The following is a 26,727-nucleotide window of genomic DNA, read 5'->3' on the forward strand; positions in this document are numbered from 1 at the left end:
GCCCCCTCCCCTGCTGGACTGGTCACGGTCTGCAGAGCGGCCGCCTGCCAGGCCCTACCCTGCGCGCACCGCGGCCCCGTACCCTGCCGGGCCACGTCACTGCCCTGACAAGGCTCTGCGTCACTGTCAGCTACGGGCCGGCCCCGGGATGAGCACCGCCGGCTCGAGCAGGGGGACCACTGGCCCCCTGCGGCCCTGCTGGCTGTGACCGAGGTCGGGCCAGCTGTCCCCCCACAGCGCCCCGTGCTGCTCGAGAGCAGATGCGGGGCCAAGTCCCACGGCTTCTGTGCACCCTTTCAAAATTGACAGGTTTCTACTTTTAACGAATTGTGAGCAGGTTTCTACTTATATTTTGCTGATTGTTCCCTTTAGATCTATTTGTACATATATTCCACATGCCCGTACTCTTGTAAAAAGTCTCTTCCTCCCCTCTCCAAATCCCACCTTCCTCCCCGGAGTGAACAGAAAGGTGTTGTTCCCGCCTCTCTTATGTGGGGCGCACAGCGTGTGCCGTTTAGAAGGCATTCTTGGTGTCCTACTGTGTGTACAGGTCCCATTTTGCCACGTAACAACGTGTCTACTAATCCATTCCATGTCACACAGGGGCAGCCGGCCACCCATGGGAGGAACGTACCGTGATCGGTCCATGTCCCTGGTGATGGCACTTGGGCACAACACCCCAGGGCACATCCTGGGGCTCACAGGCAAGGAAGGTGCTTTGTGGGAGGGGAGCCCAGAAGCGGACTCGCTTTTCCTGCCCAATGTAATTACACTCTGCCCTCAGCTGTTGTGACACATGCTTGTGCACATCAAGACTTAGAAAACAGTCATCTTGTGTGTTCATTCTAGAAGCACCGAGGTTCAGAGCGGAAGGGGCTCAGGACCGCCACTGGTGTGAATCAGGGCGGTCACGGGAGCACACGCACAAATGCATGCACCGCAGTCCCGTGCGGGGCCCCAAGCCGGCGCTTCCGACCCGCGGCGGCGCCAGCCAGAGGCGGACCGCAGCCCCGGGACGCAGAGGCGAGGAGAAGCCAGGCGCGCCGGGGCGCGGCAGAGGACGCCTGCCACCCTCAGCACCTGCCTGCGACAGAACATGAAGCGGGCGGGGGCGGCCAGGCCGACTCGGAGCCGAGCAGCCGACCGCGTGCCAGTGACACGTCGCCGCTTTGGCTCAGGGTCGGGGTATTTTTAAAGGGTGAGGAGGACCCAGCTTTGGATTCTTTTTCTTTAATCTGGCCCCACACTGAGCTGTGCCCCACACCGGACGCCGATGTGACCATCCTCACGCAGCCTCCATCCGGACACAGAGACCACACCCACGTGACGGGGACCGGCTCCGCGCCGGCAGACGCGCTTCTGAGAATGAACGGGAGGACCCCCGTGCAGAACGCCGCAGCCCTGAACCCCTCACTTACTTTTCTATCAAGTCCAGTGTGACTCCGGGCACCAGGCTGACACATTTCTGCATGCAGAACCTGTGGAGGGAGAATGGAGAGTCAGCCCCAGGCACGGGAGGTGCGACAGGAAGACGCCGCCGCTGCCGCAGCAGTAATGAGGCAGTGGGAACGGGGACGGCCAGGGTGAAAAATCAGCCCAGGCCTCCTGCCTCCTGGCGGCTTCCGATCTCTGCAGGAGATCGTCCGGGCACAGGACTGCAGAGTCGCCAGCGGAAGGAGAGACACGCGTCCAGGGTGACGCGAAGTGATCCCCTGGAAGGGAGCTTCCACCAAATTACGGCCGATGGGACGTCCCTTCTTTCCTTCTTGAGAAAGTTCCTGGGGAGGGTGCCAGCTGCACAGAAGACACGTGCAGGAGAAGACAACAGGAAGGCGAACCCGCCACAGGAGTTCAATGAGCACAAAACCAGCCGCGGCAGAGCCAGGACTTGCCGTCCGCAGGCAGTGCCACCTGCAGAGCTGCGGGGGCCGAGCGCCCACCGCGGGCTCACGCGCTCGGGGGCCAGCCCAGCTCAGCCTGCGGAGGCAGCCACGGGCCCTCGCCCACAGAGCAGGAGGAACACGGGCTGACAGTGCCACCCGGAGCCACGCCCCGTCCTCTGCGCTTTACGATGGCACCGCCAGCCACGACCCGCGGCCACGCGTGTGCAGGCCCGGGCGGTCCCCTGCACACCAGGGGCTCTCGGTGCAGAACAGGGACCCGAGGAAAAGCACTTTCCAGCCTTATCTGAGCCCTATGCAGACGATGCCTCTCCGCCATCTGTTATCAATATCATCCTTATTGACTGGGACGTGTGGATTCCAGTAATGACAGAAAAACTTGTTTGAGATAATCCTCTTGCCAATAATAATAATAAGCTCTGGGCAAATATAAAAACAGCCGTTTGAAAGCACCAGGCAAAAACAGAAGGGGCACAGCCCTTAAAAGCAGCGCTGCAGGTGAGACCAGCCTCCCCCGCCGCTCCCTCACGTTCTCCCTGTCCACAGCACGTGGGGACAGCACTCGGCTCCGGGCAGGGGGCGTCTGACCGACCCCCCAGAGGGCCGAGCCCCATCACAGTCACGCTTCAGACTCCGAGCCGCACCCCGGAACTGCGAGCAGAGCCGGGGCAGCCAGCCCCACAGCCCGGCCGCCACAAGGTCAGTTAAACCACCTGAAGGACAGAGCTGAATGCTCTTCACAGGAGGCAAGCAGAGCCCAGGGCGGTGTCGCCCGCAAAGGAGGGCGCCCACCTAAAACCGAGAGAAAAGCCGGCTGATGAAACCAGGCTCGCAGTTGACCAGGTTCTGGAATTAGCAGACAAAGACTTTAAATTTATACAAATAACTCAATTATGGGCTGGGAAACAAACATTATAAATCCATGGAAAACATAAAGTCCCATTAAACAGGAAATTAAAAAGAGGAACATCACGCAAGTCTAAAATACTGATGCACGGTCGTGTGCCTAAGAGCGGCTAGGCTAAAGCAGGCCCTCCATCGACGCTGACAACCTGCAGGCGTCATGTGAGCCACCCGCGCCTGTTCCCGCGGCACCAGAACCGCCAGCGGCTGGGCTGTCCTTCACGCCGTCCGCCCCTTTGCCGCCCACGAGAGAGTGACTGGGCAGCGGGGGCCAGAGAGCCGGCAAAGTCGGAAGTGACGGGGCGGCTCCTGATTCCACGAAGCTGGATGCTGACGGTCCCAACAGGCACCGTGGCAGCTGGGACTTCGGTCGTGCTCACTGCTCGGTGCTGGGGATGGAGCTCGTGCACAGGCTCAGGCCGCTGTTGACCGTCTCGGTCTGACAGGACATCTCTGGAGAGCGGGCGCATGCGCCTGCTTCACGTTCGCCCCGCGGCGCCGACGCGGCCTGCCGGCTGCCTGCTGGCCCCGGCAGCGCCCTTGGCCAGGCCCGGTGGCCCCGGGGCCAGGCCGTTCTGTCGTGGGGCGGTGCCCCAGCCTCAACCCACAAGATGCCAGCAGCACCCCCACCCCAGTGTGACAACCAAATACGGCTCCAGAGGCTTCTGAATGTCCCCGGGCGGTGGGGAGGGCCGTAGCCCCGGGCCAACCCCTGGCATCTCTCACGTTTTCCGGAACAGCCTCTGGCCCAACACTCGCCTGCCCTCCCTGCCCTTCTCCCTATCGAGTCGTGCCCAGCACCCAGAGCAAGGCTTTCGAAGGGGAAATGTGGGAGCAAGTCGTTCCCTCCGCTGAGCGCCCTCTGTTGTCTCCAGGCTGCCCGACCCGCTGCAGGCACGGCCGCGGCCAGGCCTCGGGGGCCTGTGGGACCGGCCTCCGGCTGCTCCGCTCCCGGGGCCACTCAGCGGGCTCCAAGCACAGCCCCGCCTCAGGGCCTCCGCCTGGACGTGGCCCCAGACAACCGCGAGGTCCGCCCCGTTCCCTGTCGGCCACTGCCGCCCCGGACCAGCCCGAGGGAGCCGCCCCGCCGACCCTGCGCCTTCACCCTTTTTAAGAAGAGTGCTCCTCCTCCTGGCGCTTTAATATGTATTTGTTTTCCACCTGTCTTCATCCTGGCAGATGCGCGTCCAGCGAGAACTGGGACTTCTCTCGTTTTGCTCGTCAGTGCATCCCCAGAGCTTAGGAAGGTGCCTAACACATGGCTTTGAACTCGATGAATAGGAGATCGGCTTGGTAGTGCTGACAGATCTCATGCTTCACGTATATTCCTTTATTCCTACCACTCTTGAAAGCAAATGGTTTTAGACTTTTATGAAGAAAAACTGAGGTTAGAAAAGCTCATCTTGGTAACCTCATTGTTTCTGAGAATGAACATACGTTGAAAAATATTTTTCTAAAAAATGTATTTACCATAAAATTAAAAATACACAATAGTACAAGTGAGGGTTACCCAAGAGCCTGTGGCGACCGTCAGCACCTCAGGCCGGCTAGCAATTTTTTCAGTTCCTGTGCTTTGCTTGTTTGTTGCGGGTTCCCTGCCCTCTGCTTTTTCCTGCCGGGGGTCCTCACCGTCTTATTGATGCGCACAGCGTTGCATATGTTAACAGAGTTAACCTTTTCTTATGTGTTACACAATTTTTCTGAATTTATCATTTTATTTAAATTTTTGTTTTCTTTGCTGTTACTACAAAACTTGAAATTTGTGTTAAATAAAACCTACCACTTCCTTTCTGACTTTTTAATTCTTCCAGTTGATCATTTTTCCAGTATGTTTGTGAGTTTGTTTTTTTTTATTTTTACACTTAAATCTTTGGTATGTTTGGAATTTACCTTATTAAGGTAAGAGGCAGGGATTTAAAATGTCTGAATGGGTAGCCATGCGCCCTGAATCCCACGTGTTGAGTAATTCATTCTTTTTCCAATGATGAATTCTTACCTACGCAGACGGTTTCTGGAGCTCCGCTGCCTTGAATGTCTACTCTTATTCCAGCTGTACTTTCAAAATGCACTTTCGTCGCTGACAGGGCACGTTTCCTTTCACAAATCTTTTCGTCTTTTATTTTCACAGCTCTTCTTGAGCATGTATTCCTCCGGCTGACCTTTGAAGCCCTGTTCTCAGGACTGTGTTAAATTCGCGGGTGAGTTCAGGCGGAATCCCCACCCTCACTGAAGGCCTCACGTGTCAGGACGTGGCCAGTCCCTCCGTTCATCAGACCTCCTTTCCCGACGGCGGTCCCTTGTTGGGGACCTTGTCTTTTATGCAGCTCGCTCACATTTTTGTCATTGTTCCTGTTGCTCTTGTGAATCAGATTTACTCTCCGCCCCCGCACCTCCTTGCTGGCTGCTTTTAATGTAAAAAGCGGCACAGGAAGAGCATGTAAGATGCAGATGTGGGTTTAATAATCAAGCAGACACGACACCACCGGGCTGAGAACCAGCCCATGACGAAGTCCGAAGGACCTGCGCGTGGGTGTCCCCGCGCCTGCTGCCCCTGCCTCGGCGGCAGCCACTCTGACTCTTGTGTATTGATCTGTGTGTGCGTATTTGTCTAGTGATCAGTCACTTCACTGAACACTTTTCCGATGGATTTTAATGGCATTTTTGCAAAGTTGAAATTCAGATCATATGTAAAAATGTAAACCTGCCTTCTCTTTACAATGTGTACCCTTTTTGTTTTTTTCTTGTCCAAATACTACACTGGGTGCGTTACAGGGCGGCTGGCTGGACGAACGTGGCTGGCGAGTGCCCTCGCGCCGCCGGAGTCCCGGCGATAACCGCGTGGGGCACGGCCTGGGAGCGTGGCACCGGGCCTGCGGGGAGCTCTCTCACGCGTGGGAAGTGCTCTTCCGTTCTTACTGTTAAGTTTTTATTAAAATTCATTTTTAATTTTATCCAATAACTTTCTTCCACTCGCCTACTAAGATGATGAATTATATTAATAGGCAGCCTAATAGAAAGTCATCAAAGCAACTCTGGAATGAATCTCACTTGTCCCAAGCTAATCGTTCTCTTACTGCACTGCAGGGTTCCAGTCGCTGGTGTTTGATCAGGAGCTCGTCTCCAGTGTCTGTGTGCGCGTGCGTGTGTGCTTCTGTATTTGTGTGCGTGTCCACGTGTGCACGTTGTCTGCTGGGGGAAAGCGCCAATGTCCGGATCGAAGGCTGGGTCCATGCCTGCCGGGCGCCCCGCCTCGGCCGCCTGTGCTGCCTGGCGTCCTCTCAGGACGGCACTGTGCTGCGGAGAGGCCGGCTCTCCAGGAAAACCTGATTTTGAGACTGGCAGCCACCCCGGGAGCTGCAATCAAGGTCGCTGCCGAGAGGCGGCGCCGCACTAACGGGCGCCGCTCTCGAGTGGGAAAACCCTGGGAAACTGCAGCTCTGCACTTGCTAAAGGCACCGGTCTGAGCGGTTACGTAACTTCTCCGCGCTTACAAAATGAGGGTAATGTACCTGTAAAGTCGGAATTGCTGAGATTAAAAGCAACAATACGTCTCAATTTGTGGCTAGTACACAATAAAAATGAAATAAATACGTTTCCCCCTTACTAGCGAGATTTTCTTAAAACAACTTCCAGAACATTCTGCTCTACCCACGTACGGGGCTGGGAGCCTTGAGGGGGATAGAATGAGGCCCCTCACGCTCTGCTAACACTCGCGCGCTGTGGCTGGATGACCCCGCAGGGCAGAATGGCGAGGAGGTTGGGGATCTGGGGGCCTCCTGACCTCCGTGCTGACCCGCTGGGGGGCCCCGGCTCCAAGGCAGGGGCCAGGCGTGGCGAAGGGCATCCAGCGCGGCCCACGTGTGCCTCGGGCCGTGGTGAGACCTCCGGGCCGACAGCGCGAGAGGGGCGGGAGCGGCACTCTCCCAGGCCCTCCTCCCGAGCGCCCCAGGGACCCTCCCGGGCCCTGACGGTTCCCTGCTGCCCCGCGCCCCGGGCTGCTGCGCCTGTCTGAGCTGCCCCTGGCTCGTCTCTCCAGCCATCGGTGTAAAGCCCCCTCGGCCACTGCCGTCTCCCCAACACTTGCATTTCCACCTTAGCCATGGAGCGGCCTGAACACACGCTCACACTTATTCTCCTGTGCTCTGGGGCCTGCCAGGGCCTCCTGCTGCCAGCGGGCTTGGTGGGGGGACCCATGCCACCCTCGCAGGCGACCTGCCTCCCTGGGCCACCCCCGTGGCCGCCTACGGTGCCTAGGGTTTCCAGGAGCACCTGCTTCTTCCAGAAGCACCTCCTTCTTCCAGGAGTTAAAGCGTCTACCCTTGGCCTGACACCGGGGCTCGACGCACCCTTCTCAATCACCTCTGCCTTCGCCTTGCCTCCCTGCCGGACACCCACCTTCCACGCTGCCGACGCGAGGGCAGGAACACAGGGGGAGCAACGCACCGAAGCCGCAGCCCTCTCCTCCCCGACACTGCACCCCTAGAGCGCCTGCCCTCTCACCCCAACCGCTGCGCCGTGTTGTGCGGGGCTGCCTGCGTGCCGCCGCCCCTCCTCCGCCCACCCTCTGCCTTCTGCCGCCGCCGCCGCCGCCGCTGCTCTGGGGCTGCCAAGGGACCCACGAGCGCCTCACTGCCCTCGAGGGCCTCTCCAACCCGCAGCCCTGGAGAAGCCTCTTCACACCCTCCCAGGAGACCCTCTTTGCGCTCCGGGCTCTGCGGCTGCCTCTTGGCGCCCTCTCCCCGGCCGGCTCCCCTCCTGCGAGGCAGACGTGCCTTCTCCCAGGGACGCGTGCTCGGCCCTCTCTGAGACGGACGTTCTCTGAGAGAAATCTCACCGCACCAAAACCATGGCAATGAGCCCACTGCCGTGACTGCGCTTGCTTCCAGCCCTGCGCTGCGAGGGGCCTTCCTCTTGGCGCCTGCGCCTGCACGAGCCCCTCACACGGCCACCGACACTCCCCCTGCCGGCAACAGGCCCCCCATCTGATTGCATGTCAAGCCTCATCCTTCCTTCCCCACAGACCCAGCTGAGCCTCCTGGAGGAGGGCGTCCACCCAGGCCTCTCGGTGCCTCTCATTCAGGTTCCGTGTCCTCTGCCTGGGAGGGCCCCCTCCACCCGGCCCTGGGCTTCACAGACGCCCAGCGAGATGCCATCTGAGACCACGCGTCCCTCTGTTCTCCTGTCAGATGCACACGGGAGGGGAAGACGGAGTGCGAGCCAGCCCTGCTCTGCTCCAGGATCAGCGATCCCCAGCTCAAACCCAAAGAGCGAGGCTCCTTTTCACAAGGCCTAGGTGTCTGGCACCTGGTCAGATGGGCCAGCCGTCAGGCCGCAGCTCTGCAAACGCCACTCTCCGCTCTTCCCATCGGGAGTGCACAGCCTCGGCAGCGTCAGCTGATCCGCTGCAGATGTAGACAGAGACATGGTCTTTAAAACACAGACATTTACAAAGGGTTGTCCGCCCCATCTACGTGACCTTTTACGGTCAGATGCCACAGAAGGAGCCATCTGACCAGCTGTGTGGGCAGCCTCGTGGGCACGCCTCCCATTCCTCGCAGCAGTGGACGGGGCCAGCCGCTGCGTGTACCAACACCGTCAGGAACCGACACCGCTGTCTGGAGTGGCTGCGCCATTGTGTTCCTGCCGCCCACGTGCGAGGCCGTTACTCCGTGTCCTCTGACCTGCCGAGCGCCTTCGCGCACTTGTCCGCTGCACGTCTGTCTCCTTTGTAAAGCAAATGTTCCAATCATTTGACCGTTGGTTTAGGATTTGGCTTGTCTGCTTATGACTGCGTTTTTAAAGTTCTTTATATATTCTGGATACAGGTCTTTGTCAGACGCATGTGTTGTCTTTTCAACGAGTTTGTGGCTTGTCTCTTTATTTTCTTAAGGGTGCCTACCACAGAGCAGAAGGGTTTAGTTTTGATGAATCTTGATATATCAATTTTAATGGTTTGTGTTGTCTATTTCTAAGATACCATGAACATTTTCTCCTATGCTTTCATCTGTGAGTTTTACCTTTTATATGTAGAAGATCAGAAACTAACTTTTCTCTTTAGTGTAAAATGAGGGTTGGGGTTTTATTTTGTCTTCCCTGAACGGACGGCCAACTGTTCCAACGCCTGTTCCTGAGAAGACACTCCTTTCTCTGCTGCATTATCTGGTACCGTGTGCAGAACCAATCGACCATCTATGCCTGAGAATATTCCCATGCCCTAGGTGCCGTTCTCTCGATCTACGCGGCGAGGCTTTCTGCTGGTGGTCTTGATGACTATAGTTTTAAACTAAATCTTGAAATAAACCATGTGCCTCTTTTTCACAATTGTTTTGGCCCTCTGCACTTCTACATGAACTTTAAAATCAACTTGTCAATTTCAGTAACGATGTGATTTTGACTGGGATTATTCTGAATGTACAGATCAACTCACATAGAATCAACATTTTAAAATTTGAGTATTTATTGCATACACCCAGTCTACTTCCTTGTTTACCTAGGTGCCTGGTTTCTCTCCACCACGTTCTGTCGTTTTGTGCATATATTTTGTATCATTCACCCCCAAGAACTTCAGAGTCTGAACTCCAGTATGCTGTAAAATTGCCAGTTTCCAGCTGTTCGTGCCAATTGTATCCTATAGAAACACAAATGATCTGGTGTATTGATTTCGTGTCTTGGAACCCGCTCAAGCGCAGCGACGTTAGCGACGTCTCGCGGTTTTCCACGGCGATCGTCGCGTTGCGTGTGCCTCCAGTGCATTACTGGTCTCGGGGACGCCTGGCAACGTCTCGCGGGTTTTCACGGCGACCCTCGCGCTGCGGGCGATGGCTCCGCCCTCTGCGGACCCGGACGCGCGCGCTCGCTCGCCGCAGTCTGGCGGCCGTGACTCGAGGGGCGCTGACGGCAGCAGTGAGGCGGGGCAGCCCGGCGGCGTGCGGGGGACGCGTCCGGCCTCCGCAGGTCCGCGCTCCGCGTCAGCTGCGGGGTTTTCGGGCCGCCTCCAGGAGCCGGAGGACGGCCGCGCCCTCATCGGCGGCGTGTGACCGCTGTCGGTGTCCTTACGCACCTGGCACCTGTCGAGGGGCCGCACAGCGTCTCCCTCCGCTCGGCGGACAGCCGCTCTACCGGCCCACGACCACGTGCGGCCCGAGGTGAGCCGCGGTCACGGAACGCCCTCCTCCCGCCACGCGGGGGCGCCTGCGGACGCGCGTCAGGAGAGAGGCAGCCCGCAGGGTCCCGCATCCATCTCCTCCCGTTCTCTGCCGGCCTTGGGGCCTCGGCTGGGGGGCGCCGCCCGCTTCCTGAGGACTGACCCCCGCGCCCTCGGCACGGAGAGGCCAGGCTCTGGGGCAGCTGGCAGGACGCGGACCGCCAGCGATCCCCCCCCCCCCCGCGACATGGCAGGCGTCTGAGCCTCCTGCAGTGCTGGTCTGTGGACCTAGGGGGACCTTGGGGCGCGCGGCCACGGCCGCACCCACCGGGCACCCCCCCCCCCCACGCCGCCGCGTGGCTCCCAGGGCCGCGGGCTCGGCGACGCCCTGCGGCACCTCCGCGCGACTGGCTTGTGCCTTCCTCTTGGTCTTGACGGTCCAGCCAGAGTTTAAAGAATTGTATTGAACTTTTAAAAACTACTGTCTGGTGTCATGGGTTTTCCAGATACATGTCCTTTTGTTTATTTCTGCTCTTCGCTGCTTCCTTTCTCCTGCTTGGAGTTGCCGTGCGTCTCTGTTTCTGGTCTGATGGCACAAGACCGCACGTGCCAGACTTTGCTGATTAAAACCTGCAACTAGCGCAGCGACGCTGAGGCCGCGTTGTGTCGCTACACGGACTCCAGCTCCGCGGCGCCGGCTCGGCTCGGCTCGCACACCAGCCAGGGCCGCCCCCACCGCGGGCGCCTGCAGGCACATCTGCCCCACTCAGGGAACGGGGCGCTGTCCACAGACCCGGCCTGTCGCCAACCGGGCGCGGCGGGGGGGGGCGCATCTCAGGCGTGTTCAGTGTGGGTGCAACAGGCGGCTGGCGCTGTGGGCGGATCCTGGTCCAGCCCCAGGTGTTCACTTGTCTGACCAACAGCTGTGGCCTCCAGGGCTGCCCTCGCGCCAGAGCACACTCTGCCTCCTTCCCAGCCGCACAGGGGAGGCGTTTCTAGCTTCTCCATGGGGCGCATTGGCCCAAGAGGTTGGTACTGCTGCCCCGGGCTCCACCGGTGCCCGTGACCTCCTTGTGAACACAGACATGGGTGGACCTCGGCTCCCTGCACAACTCTGCCGAAGAGGAAGCAAAGGCGCAGGTCAAGGACCAGCGCCGAGGAGAGTGCGGCCGCCAAAGACAGAGGCCGGCCAGCGGCTACACCGGCAGCGCGCGCGGCCTGGCGCCCTGTGCAGCCCAGCACAGCCCCCTCTTGCCTGTGGCCCCAGATGCTCCAAAACAGCGCGTGCTCTGGGTCTTGCTGGGCCTGTGGTCCCACGCCCGCCACGCAATGTAGCTAGTTAACCCCATTACTAAAATCTGCTCTGTTTTGCCCACTTTTTTACCTACCTGGTGTCTCAGTATCTATATTCCTAATTTATCTACTTGGCATCTCTTTGATCTGAGAGATATATGTATATATGTATGTATTTTGCGGTGATACAATGTTTCCCTGTGTCCCTGTCAATATTTTTCATCTCAGATTCTGCTTTGACTCAGTAAGTTGTCACTCCAGCTTTCATTTGGTTTCTAGCCCTCTTTCACCCTCTCAGACAGACACTTATCTTGAGACGGGTGTCCTGTGGGTGGAGGTGGCTGTGTCACGGTGGCTTTACTCGACACGAGCGCCACTGTCCTTGGAGAGGTGGCTGCAACTCATTTGTGGTTCCAGAATCACTTTTATTTCAAAACTCATCTCAGTCACCGTGTTTTCCACTTTCTATTTACCATGCTTTTCTTTCTCTACCTTCTTTTGGAGAGAAGAAATGTTTTCTCCTTGAGTGGAAATGATACATTGTATCTTCATTCTTTTGGCGGTTATCTCTAACGCTGAAACCTGCATGTATTTTCCGTGATCAAGATCTTAAACAGCTCAGAGGGCCAAAGCCCAATTCTGCCTCCCTGGTCCCTGGGCCGGAGCCCCTCGGCCCGCTTTCTGTGTGGCCCTTCACCACCCCCAGGGTCTCGGCGCCCCACCTCTCTCACCGGCCTGTCCCCGCGCTCCACACCGCCACCTGCTGGTCCCCCCAGTGGCCGCCCGTCACCCTGCCCGGTGTGTTGCCATCCTCGGCTGGAGCTCCTGTCCCTGGGCGGTGCTGCTGCTGATCCACGGGGAACCCCCTTTCTCTCCTCCTCAACACCACCCCCGCCCCCCTGGCAATGGAGGACGGGTCATGTGCACAACCAGAAAGCCCCCTTGGCGTGTCCTTCCCGCCCCCCGTCTGCCCCTGCCCCTCCTCCCTGATGGCTTCAGGCACCCCCAAGGTTCCACAGCTGTGCCGAGGCTCCGGCCTCGTGTCGGGGGACTCGCTGTAGGACCATCCGTCTTGGGCCCCGCGGTGGCGCCCTGAGGACGGCGGGCGCGGGGAGGGGGCGGTCGGCCGCCGTGCCGCTCCGTCTGCGTCGGCGCTCTTCTCAGTAGCATCAATCAGGTGTTCGCACGTCCACTTTTTCAAAGGAGCTCTATTACAAAGCATCATGGCATTCATCTTAATTGAGTGCACGTCAGGAGGCTGGAACAACGAGAGCACATCGTCTAGCGCGGGGAGAACAGGCACTTCCTCCAGGCGGGCGTGTGACAGTTACATAAGCCGACACGCTCTGGGAGTGGCCGGGGGCGCCGGGGCCTGTGCAGGCGGCCCCGCTCTGCGAGGGCCGCACCGCGAAAGCCTCCCGAGGAGACAACCCCGTGAGTAAGTTCCGCATGAAACCTCGCTCTCCTAAGGCCTGAGACTCGGCCTGGGACGTCGCTGCAGGGTAAAGGGCTTGCACGTCGGAGGCCCCAGCTTCTCCGTCCTCACACATAACAAGTAAGGCAGACTCATTTGTTTCTTTTAAAGAGGCAGCAAAAGTCCACAACAGAGTGTTGAGTGGGCAGGCAGGAAGTTTGTCCTCTGGCAAAGACGTATTTTAGAAAACTGAAGAGAAAAAATGATCAACCCCATCGATGAAAACCAGCAAGCATTTATGTTCCCCAAGGTGATTCTGACGGACTCTCAGCTGAGTTTTCGAGTAAAAACACAAAGCGCGTCTTGCGGTGAAGGTCTGAGCTGAGGCCAGCGAGCTGCCCCGGGGGGCCGGGCCCACACCCTGTGCGGCGGGGTCCGCGGCCGCCTCTCGCAGGGCAGGCTGGGCACAGTGTTCCGAGACGACAGGCACACAGCAGTGCTGTGTCATGCACATTTAAACCCCATGAAATGCCAATACTCCATGGAAAGGCAGGCCAGGGCCTTCCTGACCTCTGTGCGACCCCAGGCACTGTCCGCCGCCTTCCCCGACAGGCGCCGGGACGCTGCAGCCCCCGTCTCTTTCACGGCAGCCCCCACGCACACTAAGAACTGGAGTGACTTCCAGTCTCCTGCACACGTCCCATAATAAGCCTGCTGCTCAGTCCAAGGCAAAGAGAAAGTCGCAGAGGCCGCTCCTGCCCCGGTGGCTCCTCTCAGGCTGTGCGGAAGGGGCTGCTGGGCCACCCGGGGTGGGGAGTGCCCCGTGCCCAGGCCTCCCGGGGGCCTGGCCACCTCCCAGAGGGACGACGGCCACCGTGTGGGGGCCCCGCAGCAAGCCACGAGCCAGACGAGCAGGCACCCCGCGGCGGGCAGGGCGGCGTGCGGGAGAACACGGGAGTCAGGGGAGGAAGCCGGGGACCTGCCAGGGACGGAGGGCCCGACGCGCAGGCCCCGCTGTGCTGGAGCCCGCGCGCTCCTCAGCCTCACTCTCAGACTCCGAACTGCCGGAAAGAACAATCGTTAAAAAAAAAAAAAGATCGTGATTTTTTAACCATGATTTTTTTAACTGCTTACAATGAATTGAAAGGTTATACTTCAACTCAAGCAAGGAATTAAATGACTTCTCTTTTCACGACAGCCTTTTCTTTCTTCAAAAGGAAGTCCATTTTCCGTACGACCAGTCTTCTAACCATCTCTACGACACTCACACACTGAACGCGAGCCGACAGCACGTGCAGCCGACCTGGGACGGCGGAGCCCCGCAGTCTCTGCTCCAGCCCCGTGTCTGCCTGGGGTCCCGGCTCACACTGGAGACCCGGCGCTCGACACCTGGGCAGAGTCCTCGGATCTGCGTGATCCGGGCCCCGGGGAAGCCCCGGGAAGGGGGCCACTCACCAGCGCAGGGCAATCTTGATGGGGGTGGTGAGGCAGGAAGTGAACAGGTCGGCCGGGAGGTCAGGGATCATGGGCAGCAGCTCTGTGGCCTCACACGCTGCCAGCTGGATGCAGTTCTTCATCGACGGGGGCAGCGGCATCTGGGCCAGCGGGTGGCTGGGGTTGATGGCAGCGACCTGCAGAGAACGTTAGGAAGACAGGGACTGGGCTGTTATGCCCGGCCAGAGAGCAGGCTGGGAACAGAACACCGGGAGAGGGAGCCCGCCCACGCTGTGACCATTTTTTCGCATTTAATCATTTTTGCCCTCTCTATTTTTTAAACACTGGCACAAACAATTGACCTGCCAACTTCTTTCAGTTCTCGTGTTATTACCTACTCAATAAAAGCGTTAAAATGTAAGAATTCTTTAAAAGAAGAAACCTAAGAGGCCACAGAGGATGGCAGATAATAAAATGACTAACATGCATATGAAGATATGAGCTGGGAGCCAATTTTAATTTCCGCTGTTGATGCAAGATAACGAGCGGACAGCAGCCAGCAATGGTGGGTGCCGTGGGCGAGCAGGCTGGTCCGCTGTGGCTGGAGAAAGGACGGCGGTGAACTCGGGGCTCTTTCGTGACTTTCCAGGCCACATCTATTTGCCACTTCAGACAAAGACTTTCATGTCTTTTCTACCAGGACCTAGTTAATCAATTCAAACATTTTTCCTCAAAAAGATGCATGGAAGTCTTTTTTGTTGCACTCAGTGAAATGAACAGATTTTTGGCCGATGAATCCTTGGCAGCACAGAGAGGACACGTGACGTTCGCACAGAGTCGAGAGTCACAGGCACAAAGCACGCAGACACATTCGCCTGGGCGGAGGGCACGGGCCGGGGGGCGCAGTGGTGACCGCGCTCCAGGTAACTGAGGCTGATGCACTGGTCTCTCCTGACCCACCCAGAAGTTTGTAAATTGGTATAAAAATCAGGTAGGGTTCCTTGGCACTTTTATTTACAGATTACAAATGTAAAAAATTCCTTTGCAATATTTATCACTTGATGTGAGGAAAGGCAAATTGCCTCTTGGTGCTTTGCGCTTTTAGTGCCCATTAGTAACCTATTCCCTGGGTAAACCGTGATCTGCCCCCCGCTGTTACGGGAGGCGAAAACGCAAACGCTCACGGCTTCTGGCCCTGGGGCCCATTTTCCACAGGAGTGAGCACTGTGTTTCTCAGACACGTGCATGCAACGCGTACAAGGACCTAACTTAGACCTCCAAGACACTGGGCCGCGTGCCGGCAGTGCGCGCCGGCGAAGTGTGAACACCGGCAGCAGCGTGGGGCTGGCGAGGCCAGGCTCGGCCCCGGGACGCACCCTGGGGACCCTTCGCTCCTGAACTGGGAACTCCCTGCTCCGCGACCCTCGACCTCAGGCTGCGAGTGTTTACTCTACGGCTCTCGCCGCAGCGGGAAGGGGGCTCCTAACTGAAACCGCCTCTCCCACTCCTCCGCAGGATTCACTGTGCGACTCAACACTGAATGCTAATAAACAGCGCCTGGTGGGTGCGTCTCCGCGGTCAGTGCCACGTCTCCCTGGGGTGCTCTCCATGGACTCCGCCGCGGCAGCTGTGCTGGCTTGTTTTCTGTATTTAGCTGAGTGGGCGGTTTTGTTTTGGTTTCTCATTTTTGTTTTTGTTTGGAAACAAAAGAAAACGGGGGCTCTAACAAAAATGCTGGCGACCCCAAAGCCTGTGCCGAGATGCAGGTCCATTTCCCCCAAAATAAACGGTTCTGGTTCATGTTTGCGTTTATCTCTGGCCAGTAGAACGCAAATCAACCCTGTTAACGTTACAAATTCATGTTCAGATTTACAATGACACTGAGTACAATGAGATGCCAGCAGCAGCCCCAGAACCGTCCCGCGCGACTCCCCAGTTCTCGGTCACTGCAGGTCCCCACGTGCCCAGCGAACCCCAACTCGGGAAGGGCAGGGCGCACCGAGGCCGGCGCCGGCGCCTCACCTCCAGCTCCTGCTCCCTCTGCAGGGCGAACTGCCGGAAGGACTTGACGACGAGCCCGGCATTGGAGCAGTCGTAGACGAAGATCGACGGGCTGCCCATCCACGTCTGCAGGTCGTAGATAGACAGCGGGATGTACTGCGTGTAGTTCTGCAAAGGACGGGGCGTGTGTGACTCACCCCCGAGGCCCCCGGCTGCCGCGGCTCCGTGTGTCAACGAGGGCACAGCATGTGGGCCTGGCCGCAGACAGGTCCCAAGTGTCATCGACTACGAGGACTGTGGCGGCGAGGGCCGGGGCTGTCACAGGCCGCCCGGCCCCACGCTGCTCTGCTGTGTCACCAGGCCCCCACTCGCATGGGCACCTCTGTGGGGCCCGCCTCCCTGTCCCACCACGGGGCCCTCAGTATTCGCCCCCGCCCCCAAAGCACAGCTTTCCCTCGCCGATTAAGGGACATGCTTTCCGCACCATTTCCCTGCTCAGCGTGGCTGGAACTGCTCTGCGCTTACCCGGGGACAGACCTCGCTATGAAGAGGATGCACGAGGCCCTCACTCGGCATGTCCCCACTGTCCCCGTCATTCTGGAGATGCGCACAGCAGGTGCCCTCTAGGCAACCAGACAGCCCCACGTGAGGGATACAGCGGACTGGGCCCTGTCACCCTTCGAACCACGAACACCACCACAGCTGCGCAGCGTGAGCACCTTCCTGGGCATGCCGTGCTGTTCCGCACACTCTGGGGTGACGGGGCGCGGGGAGGGCCACCCTCTCCCTGGAGACACAGAGCAAACGCTCGCCCGGCAGAACACTTCTCGGCCACTTGGCCCATGCTCCTGGCTCCCCTGCCCCCCGCAGGCGGTGAGCCTCTGGCGGGAGGTGACCCTGTGCCTTTGTGGCGACGGGGACGGGCTTCCGCCTGCAAGGTTCACCCCTGGTTCTGCTGGCAGGGCCGTCTGCAAGGCCACAGGGAGGAGGGACCGGGACCGAAGACCGGCAGGCCTGGGGTGTCTGTCACCAGAGTGGCGGGCAGCAGAGTGGTGCCAGGCGGGGTCACGCCTGCGGCCCCCACCGGGGGACCCCATCGAAGCGTGCAGGGGCCGCTCTCGCAGGTGCTGCGCCACGTGGCTGCCCGTGGGTGGCAGCCGGTCTGTCCTGCACCACGTGCACGATCACGCAGGCAGGAGGTCTGCACAAGCCCTCTCAGGGGGATTCGAAAGGCGTCATTTCTCCCCAGGGAACCCGCGGTGCCGACGCCGGCCCCAGCACAGCGCCGGCAGGGCCTCTCAGGAGGGACGGGACACGTGGGCTCAGCGCCGGGGCAGGCGGAAGTGCCCCGGAAGGGCAGGCAGCGGTTTTTAACGAAGAATAATGATCCAGGACTCGCGGTACCAGACATTGAACACCCAGTGAGCCTTCAGTGATTACGGGATGGAATTAGGGACGCCAGACAGATCCACGTAAGGGAAAGCCCAGAACGGGCCCGCGTGGAACTGTATAAAGCTGCACGTTAGCTCAGTGGAGAGAGAACGGGTCGCTCAGCGACGCGACCCTACCGTCTAACTGCCCACTCCTGGCTGCTGTCTGCACCCACCCAGGCTTGCCCCACGTCTCCTCGTCCCCAGGAAGGGATGTCACAATAGGCTGCCTCTGACCGAGCAGAGGACAGGAGCAGAGGGACAGTGGAGCTGGGCCCCAGGCCACGATGACGCCACGGTGGCCCAGACGGCCACAGAGGCTGTCACAGCCCACCCTGACCTCAACGTACCCAACAGGAGGGGGTGCTTAGCAGAGGGGGAGCCATGCGTCTCGAGCGGAGAGCCCTGTGCTGCTGTGGGAAGACAGCTCGGTCACAAGCGGTGACGAGGAAAGACGTCAGTGGCGCGGTGCGGTTCGGAAGTGCATGTCGCAGCGCCTCGCCCACCGCAGGACCCCGCGTCGTGGGGATACGGGGGCTGGCTGTGTGCCAGGCACGCCAACACCGCTTGCGAGGAGCGAACGTGTGTGCTGGGGAAGGTGGCAGGTCGTGCGCACTGGACCGGGCGTCACACCCGAGCTGCTGGGGCTGGGACTCCGGTGGGGGAGGCCGACGGGTGTGTGTGGGGAGAGGGGCACAGCTCTCTCTCGTAGAAATGTCTATAAATGACTTTTACTTTTTAAAAATAAAAAGCGTACACAAACTATCACAAGGAGAATGGAAAGCCCCAGGGTTCACCACGCTTCTCGGTCTGTCCACTGCGCTGTAAGGAACGGCGTGCATGTCCCCACACAGGGAACTACTTCCACTAACACCCCTCGGACAGAGCAGGACGGAGCAGGACGGAAAGACCGCCCGGCTGCGCCCTGCAGGAGCCTCCCCGCCCACGGCGACCGCGGCCCCTGCCGACGCGGCGGGAGGGGTGGAAGGGCCGATGAGCCCTTCACCGGGGCAGGGACACCTGCCCTCAGAGGAGAGAGGGTTTGGCGGCAACCGGAGGTCGCTGAGCATCTCTGTGCGGCCGGCTGCCTGCAGTTTGGGCTGCGGAGAGGCCTGTGCCCTGCGGCTGCTCCGTCCCGGGTGGAGGGCGCCTGGGGCTGCATGACAATTGTCAGCCCCCCGCCCCAGACCTCCTCAACCGCTACCTGCCAGGAGCCCTTCCTACCCCGCCCCGCCCTGCTGTGACCACCAGGAATGTCTCTGGGCTGTCCCAAAGGGGACCTGAGGGGGAGCTCCCCTGGTGGGGACCGCAGCCATGCAAGAGGGACAGTTTCACGTAAAACCTCCACTGTGCAAGTTAGGTTTGGCGAGGCCACTGCGGTCTGGCAGCCTGCCCCTCAGGGAGCACAGCTGCCTGAGGACCAGGACCTCGGGGAGCTGCCCCTGGCCCCAGCTCTCAGGCCCCATCGCAGGAAGGGCCGGGGCGGGGGCCGAGCTTCGGGCCGGAAGGACAGTCTCCAACCTGCCGGGCGGCAGCCTGGGCGCCGGGGAGTCTGCAGGGGTGGCAGCAGGGGACGAGCACCCAGAGTGCCCGCCGCTCTCCAGCTCTGGAATACACCCCGGCCTCCCGGCTGAGTCACCTCCACCGGCAGGGGACGCCAGAGCCCCCCGTGAGCACTGCAGCCGCCTGACCCGCAGAGCCATCGGGTGGCGGGTTGGGGCCCCCCCGAACTCCAAGCACAGGGTGTCCTGCTCAGAGCCTCTCTTCTCTCTGGGGAAACATAGCCAAGGCCATGCCTTCCCTGTGAACGAGGAAACAGAAACAGGCTTTAGATAATTTATTCATCACAACCCACTGTCTGTCAGGACATATTAAGCATCAGGCTGGCTGCGCCGTTTGCTGCAGGAGAAGCCAGGGGCCAGGACAAGGAGTGGGAGGGGGCACTTTGTGGCCCAGCGTCCACCTCGAAGGCAGCAACGCCCTGCTTGTAAGAAGATGTCAAGTCACCTTCCGCCTGACCCCTCCCACCGTGACCTGAAGTCTGAGCCCTGTGACAATGATGCCCTGCTGGGCCCTCCCGCAGCCCCGTGGGGACAGGTGTCCTGACCTCGGACAGCAGCTACAGGCGCACCTGCCACGTGCGCGGGCTGTTCCCGAGGCGCGGAGGGCGGGGCCGGCAGGAGGTCTCCCTCCCCGGCAGGTGCCCTGGCCAGCCAGCGGCAGCAAGAGGTGCTGGGGCAGGGACGCCGGCTGTGGCGGGTGCGGTGCTTGCGAGCTGTGTCCAGCCACCGCCAAGAACGCAGCAGGGTCAGAGGATGCTGCCGATGCTATTGCCGACGAGGCCTTTCTCCCGGCAGTTTCAGGACTGCGTTTGCCTGCGATGCTCAAAGAGACGTGCTGGGGACTCCGGACTGGCTCTTCAGAGGAGCATGCGCGTTCCAGAGAACATTTCCGTGACGCCGCGGGAGATGACACCGTAGACCATCTCAACTGACTTCCCAGATGTCTGTGTTTGGAAACCAGGTTTGCAGAGCAGGTTCTCAAACGAGCGCCAGAAAGGCCCAGGCTCACCTGCACGCAGGTCTGTTGCCGGGGGGATGATGGTGCGCACTTCCCACAGGTCCCACGAAGCTGCCGCTGCAGCTCACGGCCTGTGCTCTAAGCGCCCTGCTGCGGACGCTGCAAAAGCGCGATGCAAGAGGACACTCCCGTCCTAGCCTGGTGCCACCTGCCCTTTTGAGTGTAAGGAAGAGCAGTCCCATTTTCTTCTGTGATGTCACAGTCGCAGGACAGAGACAGCCTGGCACACGTGAAGGCCAGTGGTGGGCGTAGGAGGACGTACCCAGGGGCGGGAGGAGACGCCAGGCCTTGGCAGGTGAGTAGGAACCAGCAGGTGGATAAGGGAGGCCTGAGAGCACAGGGTTCTGGGGCCCTGGTGAGGCGCCGGTGACGTGGGCCGGGCGCCCTCTCATTCTACAGCTCACTGGGATAAAACACGCCACCGCAGGCGAGCGGTGTGTGTAAACTGAGCGGCGCACAAGACAGCGGGTGCTCCAGGCTCCTGGACATGGCCTGGCTGGACAGGGGCGGGGCAGGCGCCAGCGTGGCCATGTCAGACGGGGACAGGTCTCCCGCCTGCGGCCGCTGCCCCAGCCCCTGAGCACCCAGTGACCAGGTGTGCTGGGAGGGCGTCCCCCTACCCCCACCGTGGCTGCACCTCTGCTCACCCCAGGCCCACCCCGGGCGGCGGGACCCTGGGGGCGCCCCGCGTGGTCTCCTCTGAGTGGCGGGAGCAGGGTGGGCAGCTGGGCCTCCGCGCCTCCACACAACAGCAGCCCCGGGGGCCTGGCGCTCATTTCGAGGGGCACTCACAGGTATGCGTGGAGTGGGCCGGGGGATGCGCTGTTCCACTGGAAAAGTGAGCAACCAATTTTACTTTGCTTGTTTACAAACTTAAGAAAGAAGGGAATTTACTGCCAGAAGTTTACTGGCAGCCTAGGTAGAGCACATCGCTGCCCCCACCTGACTGGGCTTGATTCGCATCCTGGTTCTTAGGAGCTGGGGCAGGCGCTCTGCTCTTCCCTGCGCTTCCTGCGCGGCTCTCCCAGGACCCCTCGGCTGTCTCTGCTTTCACATTTAGGGTGAGACACTTAGCAAGGCTTTCTTTTAACATATTTTTAAATCTCTGCTATAAAATTCATTAACTCTTCCCAAACCAGACAGGTAAGTGTAAATGCAGGATGAAACTCTCTGCTGCCCCACGCCTGCCCTGCCGGAGCCGGGATGGTCCGGGGGCAAACGCGCCGCCGCCTTCCAGCTCGGCCCTGCCAACAGCGCTGCCCCAGCAGTCTTCCCGCTCATCTCTGCTTCCCCGTGGGCGCGGCTGTCGCACAGACGGCTCGCTGGGGGCTGGCCTGGGGTCACCGCCACGGGCCCGGTGCCGGCATCCATTTCCTCCGAGACGTGACAATGTCATTTCATTGTTTCTTTGCTTATGAGTCAATCGGTTCCTATCCTTACTGGCCATTTATATTTCTTGTCTTTAAACTGTTTATATACGTTGTCCATTGTTCTTGTGTGCTGTTCTTACTGAAGGCTTTTAATTGGTCTATAACAGGTGTTTGTTTACTAAGGAAATCAGCCGAATCTGCTCTGTGCATTGTAAACTTTCCCCCCATTTGTCATCTGACTTCATTTATGCTTTTTTCACAGTATAGAAATTTAAAACTTTTATGTAATCAAATTTATCAGTATTCCCATACAGATTTTGTAAGCTGCTCAGAAAGTTTTCATCACACAAAAATTATTTTTAGGTACCTACAGATTCCTCTAAAACTTCGCTCTTCGTAGTCTTTTTCACTATTAAACGTCTCACACACAGGACACATGTATTTACCGCGGTATCTACCACCCAGCTTGAGGAAGATGACGCAGCGACCAGGCTGGCCTGCCTGCGCCCTCTGGGCCCTCTCTGGGTGCAGCTGGCGCTGGGCTGAGAGGTGCACCCGCCCTCGCCCCATGTCCGGGTGCCGCGGACACAACCCTGAGCCGCGAGGGGCCTGCACGCCCCGGCTTGCGCCTGCCGGCGCAGCCCCTGCAGCCGGCCTCCCCACCCCTTTGTGCTGCGAGGCAGCCGTCCTGGCTCACGTGGCCCCAAGGCACTTGCTTCCCCTGCTGGACAGGCTTCACTAAACGCCGGTCAATCTGGAATTCACATTGCGTTTGAGACAGGAATTTCTCCGAGCAGTTCTCCATTGTGACCGCGACTGCCGCTCAGTAACGGGGTTCACGGTGAGGACAGGGGTGTCCAGCTGTTGAGATGTCGGCACAAAGTCCTCCAATGTCTGAAGTGAGAGCTGGGCCAGCCCGCGGTGCTGAGCTGGCGCGTCACTGCGCTGGCAGCCCATGCTCGCTCGCCTGGAGCTTGTGTTCACTGTCTGTCTCTGCATCATGCGTTTGCTGCAGTTCATCACGCTGTCAGAGGTGACGCCATGGCCGGTGGAAACAGATGCTCAGGGACAGGGAGGGCCTCGGGGCCACTGCCCGCCTCCTCAGGTCCCTGAGAAGGATGCTCCCTGCGTGGCCTTTCGTGGCTTTAAAGAAAAGCAAGAATGATGTGACCTGTGCCTAGGAGTTCTTTTTATTTTGGGTACGATCCCTTTACCAGGCTGTGTTTTGCAAACGTCTTCTCCGGGTCTATGAGTTGTGTCTCCTCTCTGCTAAGGGGCCCCGACACTTTGGATGGGGCACGAGAGGCCTCCCGAGCATGCCCTGTGTCCTAGCTTCACTTCGGCCTCCCCGGAGTCTGCGTCAGACCGGACGGGGGCGGGGTGCGCCCTGTACCCCCCGCAGGAGACGCGCTTCCCGCGCACAGCCTCCCGGAAGCCCACCGCAACAAGGCGCACCACGCAAAGGCCCGCGGCGAGAGGCCGGGGTGGCCGGGCTCCAAGACAAGGAGCGTTCCAGAGACGAAGGGCGCTCACATGACGCACGGACAGGCTGTGACAACACCGACCGCCGAGTGCGCGCGCGCGGACCGTCGGCCAGGCCGCAGGGGTGAGCAGCACCCTCGTCGGTCCTTGACAGGCCCGCGCTGACAGGCAAGGCCGTCCCCAGAGAGTGCTCCAGACACAGCGACTGCATTTTTCCTCATTTAAAAAACCAGCACCAAGATAAAGCCTGGAATGCCACCGCCCACGGCTCCGGCTGAACCAGTGCGTGCTCACGCCTGGCCACCGCAGGGAACTCGTCCTCGGGCGCCGCCGCCGCAGGTTGCAGGACTGAGACCAGACCGCAGGTCCTCGCCGCTCGCTGACTTTGAATTATGGGGTAGCTGGAAAGGCCTCAGATACTTGGAAGTTAAATAACAGATGTGCCACAGAGGGTATCACAAGGGAAAACAAAAATAGTTCAACTGAACGACAGTGAGCCCACGACGGGTCAACTCCGGACAAGAGCTGCGCTGAGGATGATGCGCGGCCTTACATCCCGAGAGGAAGGAAGGAAGGTTCAGAGTTAAAATCTAAATTTCTACCTTAAAAAGCTGGAAAACAATAAGCAATTACACTCCAAGTAAACAGACAGAAAGAATACAAATCAGTAAAAGAGAAAAGGCAGTGGAGGACGTTCGCGCAGCTAAAATGGCGGTGTGGTTTTAAGGTGGGTACAACGGACGCGTCTCTCCGGAGAGGGCAGGAGAAACGGGGCAACGGTGAGCCCGCGCCGAGGAGCCGAAGGCCGCATTGCCACCTGTCCCACGGGCGTGGGACGACACAGAAATGGCAACGGTTTTGTGCCACTACATTTAATGAGTCAAATTAGATGGAAAAGGTCTTTAAAAACACGGCTCACCAAAAGTGACCCAAAATGAGAGAGCGCCCGAATAGCCTACCTGCCACAGAAACCGGACTCACGGCCGCAAGCCCTCCCACAGGGGGCCCCACAGGAGGCAGCCCCACGGGACCAGTGTGTGGTCCCACGCTCACGGAAACCATTCCACGCCACGCAGCGCGGACCCAGGGAAGGCCGGCGCAGGGCCCGTGTGCAGCGCCCGCGGCCGGGGCCGCGCTCACCTTGTTGAACACCCAGATCTCTCCGTTCACTGTGGGCCGAGGCACCCCGTGGCCATTGTAGTGGAAGAGAACCCGCTCCTCCTTGGCGTTGCGGCGTAGAGACGTGCACAGCTTCTTCACTTCATCCACAGTTGGGTCGAGGCTCTGCTTGTACCGGGCCTGTTCCAGGAGAAAAAGGGAGAAACCTCAGAGGATGCATGGGGACACCTGGAAGACGCACTCCCAGCTCCGGGCTTGCACCGAGAGCTGCGCGACCCGGGCGCAGCCCCGGTGTCTCCGTCTACAAAGGTGGGACACGGGCGGCTTCACATGGTGGTTGTGAAAAGTCATCCATTCAACGAAAAAGCAGAGGAGAGCGGGCCTTGGGGGCCCCGCCTTTTGAAGGAAAAGGGAGGCTCACGGTGCGGAGAACAACGGGAATTTGGGCCCAGCTCACGCTCTGTTGGTTCCCTACATACGACCGACACGGCTCGACCTCACCTGCTTAAACCTGCGCTAATAACGCAAGTGACGACAGGAAATCCTGGGGACACGCTGCACCTGTCCTCCCAAAGTCTTCAGGAGACGTAGGAATATGGAAACTGTAGGATGATGAAATTCAAAAACAAAGTTTTCTCCAGTTCCCCAAAGCTCTGCGCCTGCGAGAACAGGACCCTGGGTGCTGGAGGGCGGTGTGGGTGCCCCGCGCTGGGTGGCAGGCGCTTGCTCAGGAGGGGCCAGAACACTGTCCCTCCAGGAAACAGTGTCCGGGGGAAACGGGAGCAAGCGCACGCATCACGCGAGGTTTTCGTGTTTGCCTTCACCACGTTCATTTCGGGGAGGGCTGAGCATGGCCCGTGAGGGCGCTCTGCCAGAGCCCATGCCCTGAGGGACATGGGGCGCTCGGGGGGCCCAGAGCCGACGGCCCGCGTTGGGAGGCAGCACATGGCCTGCTGCCCTGGGCCGTGGCACCTCAGCCGGCTCTGGGTCAGCTCTGGCTCGGCTCTGGCTCACCTAAACCGCATGCTCCAGAAGCGCCGAGTCCAGGCTTGGCCCTCGTGCCAAACTGCTGCCTGGACCCCGGGGCAGCGATGCGCCTTCCATCCCCCGAGCTGGAGCCCTTCTCCGCTGTGTGCTTGCGGCAGCTCCCTGCGCCCCACAGGGACCGGGGCCCTGGGTTGAGGGTGTGGTTTGCCGTCCGCACCGGCCGCTTTTGTGGCTGTAGCTGCCGAGTGACGACAGGCCACGGCAGCCACCCGCGGGCGAAAGCTGAGCCGCGACCCCCACACGAGGCAGAGGCGACATGAGCGCACCCGGGCAAGCCTGGCGTCCAGGCAGCGCGAGCCCCACGGGTGGCCCCGGCTCGCCCTGCTCTGCCGTCCGGACCTGCGCCCTGAAACAGCCGAGAGAACGACGCAGAGGCGCAGCCCGACACGTCCCCGAGAGGCTGCGCGTTTGTGCTCCGGGCGAGGCAGGGGCTGTGCACACCTGCAGCCGGTCCCCTAAAACGGGACCAGGGCGGCTGCAGAGCGAAACGGCCGCTCTGGGGGACGGGAGCGCACGTTCCGCGGAGATGCCGCGTCCTCAGAAGCGCGCCCAGGCCAGCTCCCGCGGAGGCAGAGCGACCCCTCTGCCACTCCCACCACGGAGCAGAGGACCCAGGGAGCCGCTGCCCCAGCCAAGGTGCCTCGGCTGCGCGGCGCGACCCATGCGCCCCAGGACTCAGACATTTCCAAGAACCCGCGCTTCCCGGTGGCCAGGCCAGGCGCACAGTGCGCCCCACCACGCGCCAGGCCGACCTGGGCCTTCAGGGAGGCGAGGATAAACGCCCACGCCCTTCAGGAAAAGTGCACCTCCCAAGGTGTCCTGGGCGCCCCGCCCCCGCTGCTCTGGCTCTGGCTGAGCGGGGAGCAGACAAGGGGTGGCTGTGGGGGACACAAGGTGGGGAGGCCGAGCCACGGCACGGCGCCTACAGGCAGGGAAGGAGCCCAAGTCCGGGCACACTCAGCACAGGCCCTCCAAGAGCCGTGCTGCCTGCCAGGCCCTGCTCCCAGGAAGCGCCCTGGACACCGCTGCCGCTCGCTGCCCTGCCCGCGCCCGCGCCCCTTCTCCTGCTTCTGACTGCGCCCGGCACAGGGCGCTGGCACCTTCAGCACAGGCCCCCAAAGGCACCTGCAGGAGACGGGCAGCGTGGGGGTGCTGGGTGCACCAAGGCCGCCGCCCCCCTCCCCAGGGGCCTCTGCTCCGCACACCGGCCTGCTCGGTGGAGGCCGCACTGTCCACGCATGTTGTACCCACTCCGCCTGACCGGGCACAGGGCTCACCTGGCAGGGCCAGCAGGACCCCACGCCACGGGCCGCAGGCACAGGGCACGTGGGGAACCCGCCAGGCAGCGGGAACAAGATGGGGAACAACCGGCGAAAGGTCCTGAACTGCACCCCAGTGCTGGGTTCCACGTACCCTCTGCTGTGGCCGGCTCTCCCTGGGCTGCAGGGACCCCGCCGACCATGGACGCCAGGGGACCCCAACACGCGCACCCAATGTGCCCACACACCGTCCCCCAGGAGCCAGGCTGTACCTCCTGGTAGGTGGGTCCACAAACCGCGGGGCCCCTTGGCATGGGAGGGAGAGGTGCCCCTACCTCCTGGCTCCCCTG

At 60.3% G+C, this 26,727-nt stretch overlaps 1 protein-coding gene across 1 annotated transcript in view; it reads right to left on the reverse strand.

The window, feature by feature from the left end:
• The window catches only part of RPTOR (regulatory associated protein of MTOR complex 1), a 137,990-nt gene that overhangs the window by 53,798 nt on the left and 57,465 nt on the right, over positions 1-26,727 (reverse strand). The window contains exons 4-7 of the mRNA XM_054593278.1: positions 24,093-24,251; positions 16,112-16,258; positions 14,111-14,286; positions 1,419-1,478 (exon numbers count right to left, since the gene is read on the reverse strand). Of these exons, the coding sequence (XP_054449253.1) occupies positions 1,419-1,478; positions 14,111-14,286; positions 16,112-16,258; positions 24,093-24,251 (542 nt within the window). The remainder of the gene's footprint in view (positions 1-1,418; positions 1,479-14,110; positions 14,287-16,111; positions 16,259-24,092; positions 24,252-26,727) is intronic.

This window comes from Pteronotus mesoamericanus, unplaced genomic scaffold, assembly GCF_021234165.1.
Source record: "Pteronotus mesoamericanus isolate MK-2021 breed Mesoamerican mustached bat unplaced genomic scaffold, CSHL_Meso_final scaffold_408, whole genome shotgun sequence".
In the NCBI taxonomy this organism is placed as follows: domain Eukaryota; kingdom Metazoa; phylum Chordata; class Mammalia; order Chiroptera; family Mormoopidae; genus Pteronotus; species Pteronotus mesoamericanus.